We start from the raw sequence: 18,632 nt of genomic DNA on the forward strand, positions 1-18,632 counted from the left end.
TCCATTAACATTGCGAGGGCCTGAGTGAGCAGTTTGTGGTCGGTGAAAATGGTGAATGGCCTGCCCTCCAGGAAGTATCAGAAGTGTCTGATGGCCAGGTACAGGGTGAGAAGCTCCCCGTCAAACAAAGGCGCTGTATTTTAGTTCCGGGGCGGGGGGGGAGGTGCTTGCTGAAGAAAGCAAGCGGGCACCACTGGCTGTTGACTGATTACTCCAGGACGCCCCCGACGGCCGTGGCTGAAGCGTCCACTGAGAGTGCGGTGTGGGCATCAGGCTCCAGGTAGGCAACTAAGGTGGCGCTCACCAGGGCATATTTCATCGCGATGAAAGCGTTCTCGGCCTCTTCCATCCATTCCAGGGTTTTGTTCTTGGCAGCAATTAGTGCGAACAACAGCCGCATGATGCGAACCGCTCCCGTGATGAAACTGTGGTAATAAGTTGACCATCCCAGTGAATTCCTGTAGACCTTTGATGGTGTCGGGCTTTGGGAACTGGTGCACAGCTGCAACCTTCTCAGGTGTTGGAGTGGCCCCGTCCACGGAGATGGTATGGCCCAGGAGTTGCAGGGACTCCTTGCCAAACTGGCACTTGGCCATGTTGACTGTGAGGCCAGACGGGTGAATAGAGCATGGAGATGGACCTTGTGTTCATCGTGGTCCCGACTGGTGATGAGGATGTCATCGAAATAGATAAACATGAAGTCCAAGTATCTGTCCACTGCGTCCATCAGCCGTTGAAATGTCTGGGTCGCGTTTTTAAGGCTGAAGGTCATCTGCAGGAACTCGAATAGGCTTAACGGGGTGATGATAGCGGTCTTGCCGATGTTGTTGGGGTAGACCGGGATTTGGTGGTAACCTGTACCAGGTCGACCTTTCAGAAAACTCAGGCACCATGCAAGTTGGCCGTAAAGTCCTATATATGCGGGATGGGGTATGGGTCTGGCGTGGATGCATTGTTAAGGCGGTGGTAGTCCCTGCATGGGTGCCAACCCCCTGAAGCCTTTGGGACCATATGGGGGGGAGGCCCAAGGGCTATCCGACCTGCGGAAGATCCCCAGCTCTTGCAGTTGAGAGAACTCTTCCTTTGCCAGTTGCAGCTTCTCAGAGGGCAACCGCCTGGCTTTGGCATGGATGGGAGGGGACCTGGGTTGAAATGTGGTGGCGAACTCCATGTTGGGGCATGGCAGAAGTGAACTGCGGCTGCAGGATGGCAGAGAAATTGTTGAGCATGTGAGAATACTCGTCCTTGTGGGTGCTAATGGAAGCCATTCCCGCGTCGCATGAGTCTATGGAGTCGAGGCGAATGGATTGGAAGGTGCGGGCATGTACCAACCGCTTGCCTTTGACGCCCACCAACAGGCTTGGCTCCCAGCAGCGCTGTGCCCACTGAGGCCAGTACAAACTTCCAGTGGAATTTGTCCATGCTGATCTGGATTGGTGCGCTGCGTGTACCGAAAGTCTTGATGGAGGATCCACTGGTTGCCCATAGGGTTGGGTCTTGAGGGTGGTTGGGGGAAGCACACTCAGTTCTGCTGCGGTGTCTACCAGGAAACGCCGACCACTGGACTTATCAATCACATACAGGAGGCTGTTCGCGCAGCCAGCCGTCAAAGCGGCTGGCCGGGTCGTTTCCCTGGAACGAACAAGGCTGCCTGCACTTGCGGGATTGGGCCCTCCATCATTGATGGTAGAAACACCAGGTGGGGTGGTTTTCTTCCTGTTTGTGCTTGGGGGGCACTTGCAGCCGATTGGGTCCTGGGTGGGTGACCTGGCTAAGAGTGGCCTTATTTTCTCTCTTGGTCCGCCACAGGACGTCTGCACAGGCTGTGATTCTGCGTGGATCTGACAAATCTTCATCTGCCAGTAGGAGGTGGATGTCCTCCGGCATCTGCTCAAGCAAAGCCTGTTTGAACATCAAGCAGGGTCTGTGGCCCTCTGCCAGCATCTCATCCATGAGGGCAGATGGGGTTCTGTCACCCAGATCATCCAGGTGTAGGAGCCTGGTGGTGTGCTTCTGACGGGAGAGGCTGAAGGTCCCGAGGAGGAGGCTTCTGAGAGCGAGGTATTTACCTTCCTCCGGTGGGTTGTGAAGGTCGTCCACTCTGGCCGCAGTTTCTTTGTCAAGCGTGCTCACGATGTGGTAGAAAATCATGGCATCTGAGGTGATGTGTCTGAGGCAAAACTGTGCTTTCGCCTGCCCGAACCAAGTGCGTGGGCGGGGGGTAGGTGGGGGAGTTTCACCGCCACCGCGCTGATTGCTGCTGAATCCATAATCGGGAGGCTAGAAAACCGTCTGGACTTGCTGGGGTCACCAATTTAGTGGCTGCTACAAGGAATGAAACACATCACTACCACGTTGGGGGGTTTCAAACGAACTGTTTATTCAAACTTCGCGTGCGCCTTTGAAGGGCTGCATGAGCTCCACCCCTGCATCAGCGGTGACGTCACCATGCTCACTCGAGGCGCGCGCCCTGGCCTAATCCACAAGGAACGGAGGTCTCCCGATGATGCCATCTTCTCGCGGCTGCCCTGCCGGTGCAGCGATACAAGCGAGGCTGGTTCGCCACGAGGATGTGCACTGCCACAAATTGTTTAATTGGGGAAGGGATAATTACGATGGGATTAGGCAAGAACTGGGGAGAGTAAATTGAGAGTAGATGCTCTTGGGGAGAAAGGAAGGAACGTGGAGGTTGTTTAAGGATCTGGGGTTCTGGATAGATTTCTTTCACTGAACAGGGAAAAGATAGCTTGATAAGGGAACTATTGTTGACAAAAGAGGTGAGACAGCTAGTTAAAAGGAAGAAGGAAGCAGACAAATTTTAAGAAGCAAAATCAGGAAGGGCTCATATGGTAGTCAGGAAGGAATTTGGGAAAATACAGGAGAGCAAGAAAGGGGCATGAGAAGACCTTGGCGTGTAGGATCAAGGAAAGCCTTGTGGTGTTCTATGCATATGTGAAGAACAGAAGGATGACTAGAGTGAAAGTAAGGTTGCAGAAGGATAAAAGGAGAGAACATATGCCTGGAAGCAGAGGAGGTCCTAAATAAATACTCTCTGCAAGTATTCACCAGAGAGAAGGACCCTGGTGAGGTTTATGTACTGGAGCAGGTTGAGGTTAAGAAAGAGGAAGTGCTGGATCTTCCGATTCACAAGTCCCAGACAAGATATACCCCAGTTTACTACAGGAAGCAAGGGAAGAAATTGCAGGGGCATTGACAATGATATTTGCACCCTCCCTGATCATAGAGGAGGTACCAGAGGATTGGAGAATGAAAATGTATTCCCTTTGTTTAAAAAGATAATAGGGGGAATCCATGGAATTATAGACCAGTGACTCTTCCATCAGTGGTGAAGAGGATTCTCAGCAACAGGATTTATGCAGATTTAGAGGTATAGTCTTCTCAGGATACACAGCATGGCTTTGTGAGGGGCAGGTCGGGCCTCACAAGCCTAGAATTTTTTAAAACAAAAGTAGTGACAAAAGAAATTGATCAAGGTAGGGCAGTAGATAAGGTGTTTTCTGAACTTTACAACACATTTGACATGGTTCCCCATAGTAGGCTCAGTCAGAAAGATGAGGCATGGGATCCATGAAACCTTGGCTGTAAGGATTCATAATTGGCTTGCCTACAGAAAGCAGAATGTAGTAATATATGGAACAGATTTTACCTGGAGGTCAGTTCCATGACCCCTGCTCCTTGTGATTTTTATAAATGAGCTGGACGAAGAAATGGAAGGATATGTCAGTAAGTTTGCAGATAACACAAAGGTTGGAGGTGTTGTGGATAGTATAAAAGGTTGTTGTAGGTTACAATAGGATACAGACAGTATGCAGAGTTGGGCAGAAAAATGGAAGATGGAATTCAATCTGGATAAGTGTGAAGTGATGCAATCAGAAGGTGAAAGAACAGAATGACCTTGATGTCCTAATCCACAGATCTTTCAAGTTTGCCACACAAGTTGATAGCGTTGTTAAGATTATATATGGCATGATGGCTTTCACTCGTCAGGGGATTGAGTTTAAGAGCCATGAGGTAATGCTGCAGCTCCATAAATCTCTGGTTAATCCACATTTGGAATATTATGTTCAGTTCTGGTCACCTCATTACAGGTTTAGATTGTTGGGTAGGTTTATTTAGGTTGGCACAACATTGTGGGCTGAATGGCCTGTACTGTGCTCTAACGTTTCACATTCAGAATCCTTTTTGACAACGTACTTACATTGGAATTAATTTCATTACTCTCAGAGGTTAGAGAAAGGTAGGTCTTAGGCCACAAGCACAAGAGAATACACATTTTATAAGGGTAAAAATCCTGGGCCAGATGCAAAATTGGAAAGGATTACAGTAAGAGAATGGAGATTAAATAAGGTTTAGAACAAAATTCAAGAGTTCAAAGTTCAACATTGAGGGAGATTAAGAACCAGAACAAATGAACAAGGATACAATTAATGCAAGGGGAATAATGGCAAGGCAGGATTTGGGAATTTCATCATTATCTCAATCCATTTTTTTGAAACCAAAAAAAAAATCTATTGGTGTGTAACCACCTGCTTCTTGAAAGAAGACATACACACACACACATGGTGTAGTCAGGTTAAGCTTTAAGTTTTATTATGACTCAGGCCCAATTTTTATATTTGCACTGTTCTCGCTGTGGCCTCCCCTTGGCTGATGTCACAACATGCATAACAAAAGCAGGTTTCCCGTGCACGGGTACTTTCCTGCATAACAATGCTCTTTTCCCCCAGCGCTGTCCCTGTCCGTTTGCTGCACAGCAAGGACAGCACAATTCTGGGTTGGCTGACCTTTAAGTTGCCCTTGCCTTGCCAGTTTGCTTGTTGGGGCCATTGCCGCTGCATGGGCTGCTGGCATTTGGTTGCGCTCACCGCCCAGAGCGCTGGCTTGATTGCGGCAGCAGCAGGCCACCACATGACCCCCCCCCCAGAAACAGCAGTATTGTCCTTGTTACTGTTCTTAGTGCCTGGAGGAAAAGTCTCTGCATCCTTCAGTACCTGCCTCTTCGGCGTGGTGCTGGTATCTCGATCGGGTGCACCAGGTTCAGGTGTGCCGGCTTCAGCCTATCTGTGATGAAGACTTCCATCTTGCCTCTGACCTCCAGCTCGAACGTGACCCTGTTGTTATGGATGACCCGGAATGGACCCTGTATGGCCTCTGAAGCAGTGGGCGATGTGGACCCCTGGGAATGAAAACATACTCATAGTCCTGCACGTCTTTGGGAATGTTGGTCCTTGTGTGTCTGTGCCTAGAAGGTGGAGTTGGGGCCAGGTTGCCAACCCTTTCCCTTAGCCTATTGAGGAACGCTGTAGAGTCATCCTGCTGTCTGCCTGGGGATGGTATGAATTCTCTTGGGAGAATTCTGTTGGGCTCCGTAGACAAGTTCGGCCAAAGAGTTGTTGAGGTCCTCCTTGGGTGCCATGCGGATGCCCAACAGCGCCCATGGTTGCTCGTCTATCTAGTTGGGTCCTTGGAGTCTGGTCATGAGCGTGGTTTCGAGGTGCCTGAAGAAGCACTCCACCAATCCACTAGACTGTGGGCAGTAAGCTGTTGTGTGATGCTGCTGGGCATCCCACAGGCTGATTAGGTCGGACCACAGACTGGAGGTGAACTTGGCTCCTCTGTCAGATATGATGTGGGATGGTAACCTAAACCATGCCACCCAGGACTATAGGAGGGCCCTGGCGAACGAGGTTGTGTACGTGTCTGCCAGCGGGACTGCTTCTGGCCACCTGGTGAAGCGGTTGACCATTGTAAACAGATAACAGAAACCCTGCGATACCAGCAAGGGTCCTACATCTACATGGTTGAACCTTCATTCTGTGGGCTTGAAGTGCTGAGGTGGGGTCTTGGTGCGCTGCTTGGTTGTTAGGTACTGCGTGCACACCTTCACCCACCCACTGACCTGTTTCCAGAATCCATGCCACACATATTTGCTGGCCACCAGCCAAATTGTGGACCTGATGGGTGAGCCAGTCCGTGGATGGAGTCAAAAACCTGGGACGATGGATCTGACCTGACTGATGGCCACGTCGCACAGGAGGGTGGTGTTACCTGTGGTGACTTGGATGTCCTGGATCTGCAGTCCTGATAAGGCAGTCCTGTATTGGGGCATCTCGTCTTTCTGCTGTGCCTCCACCAGTGCCATGAAGTCCACTCCCCTTGATAGCATGTGGATACTTTGCCTGGACAGTGCATCAGCCACCACGTTGTCCTTGCTGGAGATGAGCCCTTCATATGTGGTGTACTCAGAGATGCAAGACAGGTGTAGTTGCTGGCGGGCCAACGAAGGGTCTGAGATCTTAACTAAGGCGAAAGTCAGGGGCTTGTGATCTGTGAAAGTCATGAAGAACCTGCCCTCAAGGAAGTACATGAATTGGCAGATAGTTAAATACAGTGCCAGTAGCTCTGATGGGAGCACTGTACTTCAGTTCTGGAGGCCACAGAAGTTTGCTGAAGAAAGCCAGCAACCGCCAACTTCCTTCAATCTCTGCTGCTCCAGAACCCTGCCGATCGCGGTTCCTGAGGCATCCACAGTCAAGGCCGTTGAAGCGTCTGACCTGGGATGTGCCAGGAGAGCAGCATTTGCCAGGGCTTCCTTGGTCTTCATGAAGGCTTCCATTGACTCCTTGTCCCAGGTGACGTCCTTCGCCTTGCCTGCCATCCAGGCGAACAAGGGCCACACGATCTGGGCATCTGACAGGATGAACTGTGAGAAATTGATCATCCCCATGAACTCCTGTAGTCTTTGGGTTGTGTTGAGTCTGGGGAACTTCCAGATGGCCTCCACTTTACTGGGTAGCGGTGTGCCCCCTTCCCTGGTTATTCTGTGGCCAAGGAAGTCGATGACCTCCAATCAGAACTGGCATTTGGCTGAACTCGCTCAGTAGGGTGTAGAGTTGCGCCATATGCTCCTACTCGCCAGGATGTCATCCAGGTACACAAAGGTGCCGTCCAGGTCATGGCCCACTGCGTCCATGAGTTGCTGGAAGATCTGTGCAGCGTTCTTTGCCTGAATGGCATTCGGAGGAATTCAAAGAGGCTGAACAGGGTGATGATGGCAGTCATCAGGTGTACTGGGATCTGATGATATCCCTGCATGAGGTCCACCTTGCAGAAGATTCTTGCTCCGTGCAGGTTAGTCGCAAAGTCCTGGATGTATGGTGTGGGGGTACCGATCCGCTGTTGTGGTCTCGTTGAGCCGGCGCTAGTTGCCATATGGTCTCCAGCCCCCAGTTGCTTTGTGTACCATGTGCAGGCCCCTGGGCTGTCTGACTGCCATACGAAGCCAAGCTCCTCCAGCTTCCTGAATTTCTCCTTCGCCAGCTGGAGCTTCTCTGGAGGAAGGCGTCTTGCCCTCAAGTGAAGCAGTGGGCCCTGGGTCAGGATGCGGTGCTGTACTCCTTGTCAGGACATCACAGTGGTGAATTTGGGGGTGAGCACTGCAGGGAACTCTGTCAGGACCCTGGCGTACTCATTGTTCTATCGCTGCACAGAGTCCAGGTGGAGTGCTGGGACCTGGAGTCTTTGAGGGGGAAGGTTTGAAAAGTCTGTGTGGACCAATCTCCTTCCCTTGAGGTCCACTAGCAGGCTGTGGGCACGGAGGAAGTCTGCCCCGAGGAGCAGCTGTTCCACTGTGGCCAGGATGAACACCCCCGAGAATAGGCTGCCTTGCAACTGCAGTTGGACCTTGCAAGTACCTTAGGTCCAATCATGCTGTTGTTGGCAGCCCTCAGTACAGGGCTCAACTGTTGTTTCCTGGTGTCCTGTCCCGACAGGGGCAGAACCCTGACCTCTGCTCCTGTATCAATGAGGAAGCGTCTGAGATACAAATATCAAAAACTATTCAAACAACCAAAAACTTTATTAAATTTTAGTAAACATTAATAGAACTGAAAATACTGTCAAAAATACAAGTTATTAAAAAAAGGGTACATTATCTGAAGCTTCCCAATCTAGTACTATATTAAGAAATATAATTTTAAAATTTCCATCATTTTCCTGTTAGATTTTGTTCTTTCAGATCAGCAATAATTGTTAGATCAATGAGAATCTGTAGCCCTTGAGTAATTAAGGTGAAAAACACTACAGCTCTTCCTCAGATTAACATTTACAGTGCATCTGCCACGATTCCACCTGTTCTGCAGTGCTGCAACCACAATACCCCTTTCTAAGGGTTAATGATGAAGTGGGGGATAAAAAGGTACAAAAATTCACATGCATACATATCAATAAAACATTTGCTTAATTTCACCTAGAGACTGGTGAAGATTTATTCCTTAAAGACAATTGTCAAAAATCAAATTTACTGTCAGTTATCATACAGATGGTTATGCGTACAATGGCTATTATCTTTAAGGCTACTATCTTTAAGGCTACTATCTTTAAGGCTACTATCTTTAAGGCTACTATCTTTAAGGCTACTATCTTTAAGGCTACTATCTTTAAGGCTACTATCTTTAAGGCTACTATCTTTAAGGCTACTATCTTTAAGGCTACTATCTTTAAGGCTACTATCTTTAAGGCTACTATCTTTAAGGCTACTATCTTTAAGGCTACTATCTTTAAGGCTACTATCTTTAAGGCTACTATCTTTAAGGCTACTATCTTTAAGGCTACTATCTTTAAGGCTACTATCTTTAAGGCTACTATCTTTAAGGCTACTATCTTTAAGGCTACTATCTTTAAGGCTACTATCTTTAAGGCTACTATCTTTAAGGCTACTATCTTTAAGGCTACTATCTTTAAGGCTACTATCTTTAAGGCTACTATCTTTAAGGCTACTATCTTTAAGGCTACTATCTTTAAGGCTACTATCTTTAAGGCTACTATCTTTAAGGCTACTATCTTTAAGGCTACTATCTTTAAGGCTACTATCTTTAAGGCTACTATCTTTAAGGCTACTATCTTTAAGGCTACTATCTTTAAGGCTACTATCTTTAAGGCTACTATCTTTAAGGCTACTATCTTTAAGGCTACTATCTTTAAGGCTACTATCTTTAAGGCTACTATCTTTAAGGCTACTATCTTTAAGGCTACTATCTTTAAGGCTACTATCTTTAAGGCTACTATCTTTAAGGCTACTATCTTTAAGGCTACTATCTTTAAGGCTACTATCTTTAAGGCTACTATCTTTAAGGCTACTATCTTTAAGGCTACTATCTTTAAGGCTACTATCTTTAAGGCTACTATCTTTAAGGCTACTATCTTTAAGGCTACTATCTTTAAGGCTACTATCTTTAAGGCTACTATCTTTAAGGCTACTATCTTTAAGGCTACTATCTTTAAGGCTACTATCTTTAAGGCTACTATCTTTAAGGCTATTATCTTTAAGGCTATTATCTTTAAGGCTATTATCTTTAAGGCTATTATCTTTAAGGCTATTATCTTTAAGGCTATTATCTTTAAGGCTATTATCTTTAAGGCTATTATCTTTAAGGCTATTATATTTAAGCCTCTTTAGCAAGCTCAGCCATTCAATAGGCTCGAGACTGATCTTGTATTTAAAGACTGTTTACCTGCCTAATGTCCAGATTTAATGCTGATCCTCTTAGTGTTCAATTATGTATCAACCTCAACCTTAAAAGCTCTGAACTTGATAAATGCCATAGCCCTCCAGGATACAGAATTCCAAGGATTTGTAACCCTCAAAACTTAAATCTCTTTTAATTTGTCTGAATCACAGCTGCCATGTATAAAAAAATGTTTACAAATGTTCATGGAAAACTCACCATTTCGTGCAAAGTTTGCAATGGCCAATGCTCCAGCAAGTTGCAGCTGATGGTTATTTGAAGGAAGCCAAGACAGAACTTTTTGAAAGACACTGCCTTTACCCGTATCGAACAACTTCTGCATAGATTCATCTACAAGACAGAAGAAACTTCAATGGTTTATTCATCTATCCTCCCACATGCATTTTGATTCATTATCCTTTTGTGGCCTTGTCTTTGAACAATACAAATTATTTTCAATTGGCATTGCTTTTCACCATTTTTTGGGAGGCCATTCCAGATTTACATTACAATTTATAAAAAATTCTTCTTGATGACAGTTAATGGATGCCAGATTGACTGGATGATGCCCAAGATATTTTATTATTTAACACTTTGAAAATACTTATTTATGGATGAGTAATTTAAGTTACTCCTAGAATCACATTATTCTCCACATTGGGGAGGGTTTTGTTTGGCAGGGGGGATGGGAATCAGAATGAGAAGGCAGTGAAAAGGGCAGAAGATACACAAGTAGATACACTGTGTAGCAAGATTGCGAGGAATGATAGATAGGCAGTCAAAAGGACAAAATTGCATGTGTAAGATTAAGGATTTAACTTGGGGTGCTTTGGAAACAAAATTGAAGAATGATGAATACAGCACTGAAAGTTTTGTATTTAAATGCCACAGTATAAAAAACAGTTGATGATTCCTTTGTGCAGTTGGAAGTTGGCCGTCACGAAGTCATGCTGAAAGAAGAATACAGTTGGGAACTAAACATCCATGGACACAGTGTTAGAAGGACAGGAAGATGGGCAGAGTTGGGTGGGGTGGAATTGCAGGTTAAAAATGAAATTAAATCTTTGGAGAGAAGAGACATTGAATTTATAAGATATATAATCTCTGTGGGTAGAATTTTTAAAAAAAGCCCCTAAAAGGAGTTGTATATAGGCCTCCAAACCATATCCAGGATGTTGCAAAATACAGAGGGAGATAGAGAAGACATGAAAAAAGGGCAATGTTACAATAGTCATGGTAAATTTCAATCTGAAGGTTGATACTGGATCCCAAGAGAAGGAATTTATTGAATGTTTTCAGGTTAGCTTCTAGGGAAATGGCATTTCTGGATTGGGTATTGTGTAATAAACCAGTTGATAAGGGAGCTGAAGGTAAAGTAATTCAGCCTGCAGTCCAAGAGCAAGAAAATAACATCAGATATGTCAGTATGCCAATGGATTAAAGGGGACTATAGAGGTTGCAAGAGATCTGGCAAAAGTTGATTGGAAAGTCCAGTAATTGTTGGTGTTTCTGTGAGAAATAAGGAAAGTGCAGGTCACGTATATTCATAAGAAATATTTGAATGGAAAAGTGACAGACAAAATAAATAAAGTAAAAGGCACAAAAAAAGTACAAGGCAAAAAAAATTAGTGGGAAGATGGATTCGAAAGCTCTTAAAAGCATACAGAATGCAACTAAGGGAGGTAATTAGGAAAGAAAATAAGAACTTTGAAAGTAAGCTAACAAACAATATCAAAAAGGAGACTAAAACCTTTTTAAAGTATATTAAAAGTTTTTAAAAAAGTGGCGAGAATAGATACAAGACCAATAGAAAATAACGCCCAATAGAAAATAACGCTGAAGACATTGTAATGGGAGACAAATAGATGGCAGAGGAACTGAATTCATCAGTCCTCACTGTGAAGACAGCAGTAGAGCTGACTTTCAAGGGCATCACATAAGAGAGTCACAATCACCAGAGAGAAGCTGAATGGTCTAAGGTAGCTAAGCCTCCCAGCCCAGATGGAAAGAAGTAGCTATAGATTGTGGAGGCACTAGTAATGATCTTACAAGAATCAATAGATTCTGGCATGGTTCCAGAGGACTGGAGAATTGCCAACGTCACTCTGCTATTTAAAAAGGGAGAAAGGCAACAGAAAGGTAATTATAGAGCTGTTAGCTAAACATTGGTGGCTGAGAAGTTGTAGGAGTAGATTGTCAAGAATGAGGTTATGGAATACCTGGAGGTGCAGGACAAGATAGGCCAAAGTCACTATGGTTTCCTTCAGGGAAAATCTTGCCTGACAATCTAGTGTAATTTTTTGAGGAAATTACAAGCAGACTAAACAAAGGAGATGCAGTGGGTGTTGTTTATTTGGATTTTCAAAAGGCCTTTGACAAGGTGCTGCACATGAGGTTGCTCAACAAGATGAGAGTCCATGGTATTACAGGAAAAAATACTAGCATGGGTGGAACATTGGATAATTAGCAGGAAACGGAGAGTGGGAGTAAGGGAATCCTATTAGGGTTGGCTACTGTTTACCAGTCGTGTTGTGCACAAGTCGAGGTTGGGGGCAAATCTTCAAACGTTGTAAGTTAATGATTTGGATTGTGGAATAAATGGTTTTGTGGCCAAATTTGCAGAGGATACCAATGTGAGAGATAATAGAATATAGGAAGTAAAGCTAGTATGAATGAAATAAGGAATACTGGACTGGACTAGAGGAAGTTAAGTAAGTGCTGAGTAGGGATGAATTCTGATAAGAGTGTGAGGAAGGGTTACGCAAGTATAATAGAGTAAGGGTCTTATAGTGATAGAAAGAATTAGCAAGTTCTGCATATAGAATTAGTAAGTCCTGGAGGTTGAGATGTGTGAATAAGGACAAAGGCTTGACATGATGGGACTCAGGATACCCCATGGTCTTTCAAGTTTACAGAAACTGGACTTAGACAGAATTACCAAATGCCAAACCAATCCAGGAGGCAGAAGAATGTTAGGGGGGGGGGGAGGGTACCTCTACACTGAAATGAACTGTATAAAAGTTGGGTGAGCCCCAGTATGTGTGCCTATTCCCAGGGTAAGGGGAAGCACCCAACTTTGCACTGTTGTACAATAAATGTTCTTTGTTCTCAATTTTTGGCTCGAGCGAAATCTGTGAAGGTACTTCTGTTTCTCACACTAAGATAGGTGGAAGGGCAGGTAGTGATGAGGAAATGGAAAGGATACAGAGAGAAGAGAGAGATTAGGAGAATGGACAAAGAAGTAGGAAAGGAAAGGAAATAAAAAGTATGATCATGCACTTTTGTAGAAGGAATAAAAGGGAAGACTATTATTTGGATGGGAAGAAAATTAAAAATATGGAGGTGCAAAGGGACTTCAGAGTCATCGTGCAGGATACCTTGAAAGTTAACCTCCAGGTTGAGTTGGTGGTGAAGAGGCAAATGTAATGTTGCCATTCATATCTAGAGGAATAGGATACAAGAGCAGTGATATGATCTTGAGGTCTTACAAGGCACTAGAGAGACCTCACTTGGAGTAGGGGCGAAAGTTTTGGGGTCTCTAAGGAAAGATGTGCTGGCATTGGAGAGGGATTAGAGAACATATACAAGAATGATTCTTAAATGAAGGGATAAGCATACGAGGAACATTTGACGGCTCTTGGAATCTACTCCTTGGAATTCAGAAGGATGGTGGGGGGGGGGGCGTGAAAGCTCAAAGAAGCATTTTGAATATTGAAAGGCCTGGACAAAGATGTGGAGAAGTTGTTTTCCATGGTAGGGAAGTCTAGGACAAGAGGGCAAAACTTCAGGATTGAAGGGTACCCATTTAAAACAGAGATGTGAAGGAATTTCTTTAGCTAGAGTAGTGAACCTCGAATTTGCTACCTGTAATGGAAGATTTAAACCGTGTTTCTTACTTTTGCAGCCTTTGCTTCTGCAAGGCTGAGAACCTGCTTGTTGCATATGAATTAGTAGACATTATCTAAATTTACACCATGAGGCCCAGAGATGCAGTTGTCTTTTGTTGGTCGCAGGCTGTCAGGAGACCTTGAAGATAATTAAATCATTTGTTCAAAGAGATAAGATCTGAAGTAAACAACTTTTGGGTAATATAAGCCATGGTCCCACTGCTGAAGTTTGAGACTCTCCAAGAGGTGGCAACATCTCTCAGCAAGAAGAACTTCAAGAGTCCAGCTAACGTCCTGGTCGAGGGAGGTGGAGAAGCTGCTACCGGCGCCCCGACAACCTACTACAAGTGCGCAGTTCAGCAGTTGGGACCAGTCCAGGCGTTGATAAGTATAATTGGGAAGGGCTTGCATATTGTAGTGTGAATTCAGCTTTTGATTTTGTAATAAAGACTTGTATAAACTGAACTGTTCTCGGTGTGTGTATGTCTATTTTCTTTTGGTAGGTCAAACACTGTGACCAATCTAAAACGAACAAAGTGAGAGGTACAAGTTTACCCAAGACAATTGGCGCTGCGAGCAGGATTCGTCTCAAGATGTTTTGCCAAAAGAAAGAGGTGAGCCCTAATTAGTTCTTGATTCCGGGATGGACTTCCAAAGACGATGGGTTTGGCATGTTGGCCAATACCCTGTCTTTGTTGGGACCACCCATTAGTTGGGATGAAAAGTTAGACCCATCAAGTGCACCTCTGGGAGAGCAAGTTGCCACTCTCCTTCAAGAAAGTAAATTTCCTGGTAAAAAGGAGACACTGAGGGACGGTTTTTGGCTGCTGGCCACAGCCTTACGCCACTCCGTTCAGCGTGAAGCTGAATTAGTTCAAAGAGAAGTAGAATCTCAGCACAAGAGAGAGCAATTAGAGGAGGTGCTAGAAGACATGAGACAACGCTGTTCCATGATGAGTGCGATTGTTTGCACCAGTCAGGACCGAGCCAAAGAATGTCCAAACGATCTGACGTAATATTAAACTCCGGCAGCAGCTCTGTGCAGATAAAGAAAGGCATGGAGCAGAACCCGATCTACATCATATTCGTGCCATAAGGAATGGCGACGATCCTGATGTAATTGATGAATGGGACGGGAATATCTGGAATGATGACCATGGTAATAATGCAGATACTCCTCAGCATGTGCCCAACATAATGCCCTCTCCACCTGCTGTTCACGCCCACCCTGTAAGGCAGCAGACTTCCCAAACAGACGGAAGGGGTGTTGATGTAAGGGTAGAGATTGAAGGGATAGATACCCCGATCTCCCAAGCGGACCCAGGGGAAGATACCCAAACCCTTGCTTATGCTCTATGGCCTACCCCCTCTACGGGATGGCCTAGGCCTCGTCCCGTCCACTGGACAAAGGTCCCTGCGGGCCAAAGTGGGAGCAGAGGTCAAGAGCAGTCAATGATCCGTGACTTCTCTATAAAAGAGCTGGCTGCCATTGGAGATCGATTTAGGCAAAAGGCGGGAGAAACTCTGGCGGCCTGGCTCCTGCGTGTTTGGGAGCAAGGAGGGGGTAATGTATATTTAACCCCTGAGGAATTTTTGGGATTAGGAACATTGACTACTGATATCCGGGTCACTGCTGAGCTGCGGGGTAGAAGAAGAAAGATGGATTACTTACTTGCCACTCTAGGGGATGCCCTGCTATGAGTATACCCATCACCAGTAGATTGGGATTTACATTTGCAGAACAATTGGGGCACCCCAGAGGAGGGCATAGCAGTAATTTGTCAATGGGCCCTGGCCTCTGCCTTGTATGCACGGTGTTTGAGGCTGTGGGTACATGGGGGGAGCCCTGATGAAGAGATAGTCACGGCCAGAATACATACCAGATTGGTTCGTTCCGCCCAACCCACTGTACAGGGACTGGTTCTGTCTGTAACTAGTCCGCTAATTGGGCACCCTATGTCTGAGGCAGTGCACGCCTTATCTGGGCTTAGAGAATTAGAGTTGGGAGGTAAAATCCACTCATGTACAACCCAGGTTAAATCAGACAAGCAGGATGAAAAGAAAGGGGCTGCTGCTAGTAACGGACCGACAAGAAAGGACCTTTTTCTAACCTTGTTAAAGTTAGGCGTACCTAAAAGTAATATTGATGGGAAACCTACTGCAGTCCTTTATGCCCTTTATAAGAGGAAGGCAGGGGAACATCTTCCCCAGCTGTTGAGTCCTCCTGGCTCAGCTGTGCCATCTGCTCCCACCGAGCCAGTATCTCTTGCTCCAGTTATCCGTGATGAGATACAACAAATGGTTAAAAATGCTTTTACGGATAATAGCGGCATGTGGGCCAGGAAGCCCCCGAACCCTACTAAAGCATGAGGGTATGGGCAGGGCCCCCGTGTCTACTCAATTGAGATACGGCGGATACACGGGGATCCATGGCCCTACATACCGTTAACAGTCCATTGGGGTGGGGGTAATGACCGCCAATATTTGGCCTTGGTCGATACCGGTGCGGAGCACTTGGTGATTCCGGGTAACCCTGACCTCTGGACTGGATCAACATTTCGAATAGAGAGAGGAGTCACGTGATGGAGTAGTGGCCGGTAGGGGAACTCCAGCCCTCTCCAGAAAAGTTAAAAAAAGATAGAGAAAAAGCAAAGGCACAAACTTAAAAACCAAAACAAAGTGAAAGTAAAAGTGTGGAGAAAATGGCAGCGAAGAAAGAAAAACCAAAAACGGGAAGAAAAGAAGAAGGAAAGACGTCGGAAGAAGAAGGTGAAGGCCTTACCTGTCCTAAGAGGCCCGCCGCGGAGAGAGAAGCCCGCTCCCGCAGGTCAGTGGAAGTCCCGGGCTCGGGACTACAAAAATGGCTCGCAGAGCCGAGTAAAAGTGCGCAATGCGCATGAAAAAAAACCACACTGACGGGAGGGGGGGAACAGCTGCGGAGTCGATCTCCACAGCTGAGAGAGACACCTGCAGCACAGCAGCAGGTGCAGAACACAGACAACAACGACAACAAGAAAGAAGAGGGTAAAAAGAAAACAAGGAAACAACAGATGGTCAATCCAGAGGAAGAAGAAGAACAGAAAGAAGTGGAAGAAGAGAAAAGCAAGACAATGGATGTATCTTTTTTTTAAAGAATATATGGAATCAGTGAAAGAATGGCAATTACAAGAATTTGATGAGATAAAAAGAAGAATTAAGAATGCAGAAGAAAAAATGAATAAAATGGAAGTGGCCAAATCAGAATTGGCAAAAAGAGTGGAAAATATGGAAAAACGAGAAACATTTCTAGATATGGAGGTAGAAGACTTAAAAGAGAAATTAGAAGAATCTAATAAAAAAGCTAAAGAGGCACAGGAGCTGTTAGCTCAGAAGATGGATATAATAGAAAACTATAATAGAAGAAATAATATAAAGATAGTGGGCCTTAAGGAAGATGAAGAAGGCAAGAATATGAGAGAATTTATAAAAGATTGGATCCCCAGGGTCCTGGGAAGATCAGAATTACAGGAAGAAATGGAAATAGAGAGGGCACATAGAACTTTAGCCCCGAAACCACAACCGCAGCAAAAACCAAGATCCATTTTAGTAAAATTCTTAAGATATACAACAAGAGAAAATATATTGGAGAAAGCAATGAAGAAAGTAACAAAGGACAAAAAGCCACTGGAATATAAAGGTCAAAAAATTTTTTTCTATCCAGACATAAGTTTTGAACTCCTGAAGAAGAAGAAGGAGTTCAATACAGCGAAAACGATCTTATGGAAAAAAGGATATAAGTTTATGTTAAGGTACCCAGCGGCACTTAAAATAATTATTCTAGGGCAACAAAACAGACTATTCTCGGATCCAGAGGAAGCAAGAAAATTTGCAGAACAACTACAAAACAAGCAGAGAGAAGAAGACATGTAATAAGAGTAAAAATGACCACGATCTATATGTATGTGTGTAAAGGAGTATATGTGTGCGTATATCTACTAAATAGAATAATACCTAGTGTCGCCGAGAATATTCTCCCAGAATCACAGTGCGGCTTTCGCGCAAACAGAGGAACTACTGACATGGTCTTTGCCCTCAGACAGCTCCAAGAAAAGTGCAGAGAACAAAACAAAGGACTCTACATCACCTTTGTTGACCTCACCAAAGCCTTCGACACCGTGAGCAGGAAAGGGCTTTGGCAAATACTAGAGCGCATCGGATGTCCCCCAAAGTTCCTCAACATGATTATCCAACTGCACGAAAACCAACAAGGTCGGGTCAGATACAGCAATGAGCTCTCTGAACCCTTCTCCATTAACAATGGCGTGAAGCAAGGCTGTGTTCTCGCACCAACCCTCTTTTCAATCTTCTTCAGCATGATGCTGAACCAAGCCATGAAAGACCCCAACAATGAAGACGCTGTTTACATCCGGTACCGCACGGATGGCAGTCTCTTCAATCTGAGGCGCCTGCAAGCTCACACCAAGACACAAGAGAAAGTTGTCCGTGAACTACTCTTTGCAGACGACGCCGCTTTAGTTGCCCATTCAGAGCCAGCTCTTCAGCGCTTGACGTCCTGCTTTGCGGAAACTGCCAAGATGTTTGGCCTGGAAGTCAGCCTGAAGAAAACTGAGGTCCTCCATCAGCCAGCTCCCCACCATGACTACCAGCCCCCCCACATCACCATCGGGCACACAAAACTCAAAACGGTCAACCAGTTTACCTATCTCGGCTGCACCATTTCATCAGATGCAAGGATCGACAATGAGATAGACAACAGACTCGCCAAGGCAAATAGCGCCTTTGGAAGACTACACAAGAGTCTGGAAAAACAACCAACTGAAAAACCTCACAAAGATAAGCGTATACAGAGCCGTTGTCATACCCACACTCCTGTTCGGCTCCGAATCATGGGTCATCTACCGGCACCACCTACGGCTCCTAGAACGCTTCCACCAGCGTTGTCTCCGCTCCATCCTCAACATCCATTGGAGCGCTTACACCCCTAACGTTGAAGTACTCGAGATGGCAGAGGTCGACAGCATCGAGTCCACGCTGTTGAAGATCCAGCTGCGCTGGATGGGTCACGTCTCCAGAATGGAGGACCATCGCCTTCCCAAGATCCTGTTATATGGCGAGCTCTCCACTGGCCACCGTGACAGAGGTGCACCAAAGAAAAGGTACAAGGACTGCCTAAAGAAATCTCTTGGTGCCTGCCACATTGACCACCGCCAGTGGGCTG

General features: G+C 45.6%; 1 protein-coding gene and 1 long non-coding RNA gene across 10 annotated transcripts in view; one reads left to right on the forward strand and one right to left on the reverse strand.

Moving 5' to 3' along the window:
• The window catches only part of rap1gds1 (RAP1, GTP-GDP dissociation stimulator 1), a 105,277-nt gene that overhangs the window by 34,232 nt on the left and 52,413 nt on the right, over positions 1-18,632 (reverse strand). For all 9 annotated transcript variants that reach the window (XM_069925659.1, XM_069925655.1, XM_069925657.1 and 6 more), the window contains one exon: positions 9,747-9,878. In XM_069925659.1, the coding sequence (XP_069781760.1) occupies positions 9,747-9,878 (132 nt within the window). The remainder of the gene's footprint in view (positions 1-9,746; positions 9,879-18,632) is intronic.
• LOC138757780 (uncharacterized) overlaps positions 1-18,632 on the forward strand; it is a 30,899-nt gene that overhangs the window by 4,524 nt on the left and 7,743 nt on the right. Inside the window, exon 2 of the long non-coding RNA XR_011353878.1 lies at positions 13,918-14,028. This is a non-coding gene — a long non-coding RNA (uncharacterized lncRNA). The remainder of the gene's footprint in view (positions 1-13,917; positions 14,029-18,632) is intronic.

The sequence above is a fragment of the Narcine bancroftii genome, chromosome 3, assembly GCF_036971445.1.
Source record: "Narcine bancroftii isolate sNarBan1 chromosome 3, sNarBan1.hap1, whole genome shotgun sequence".
NCBI lineage: Eukaryota > Metazoa > Chordata > Chondrichthyes > Torpediniformes > Narcinidae > Narcine > Narcine bancroftii.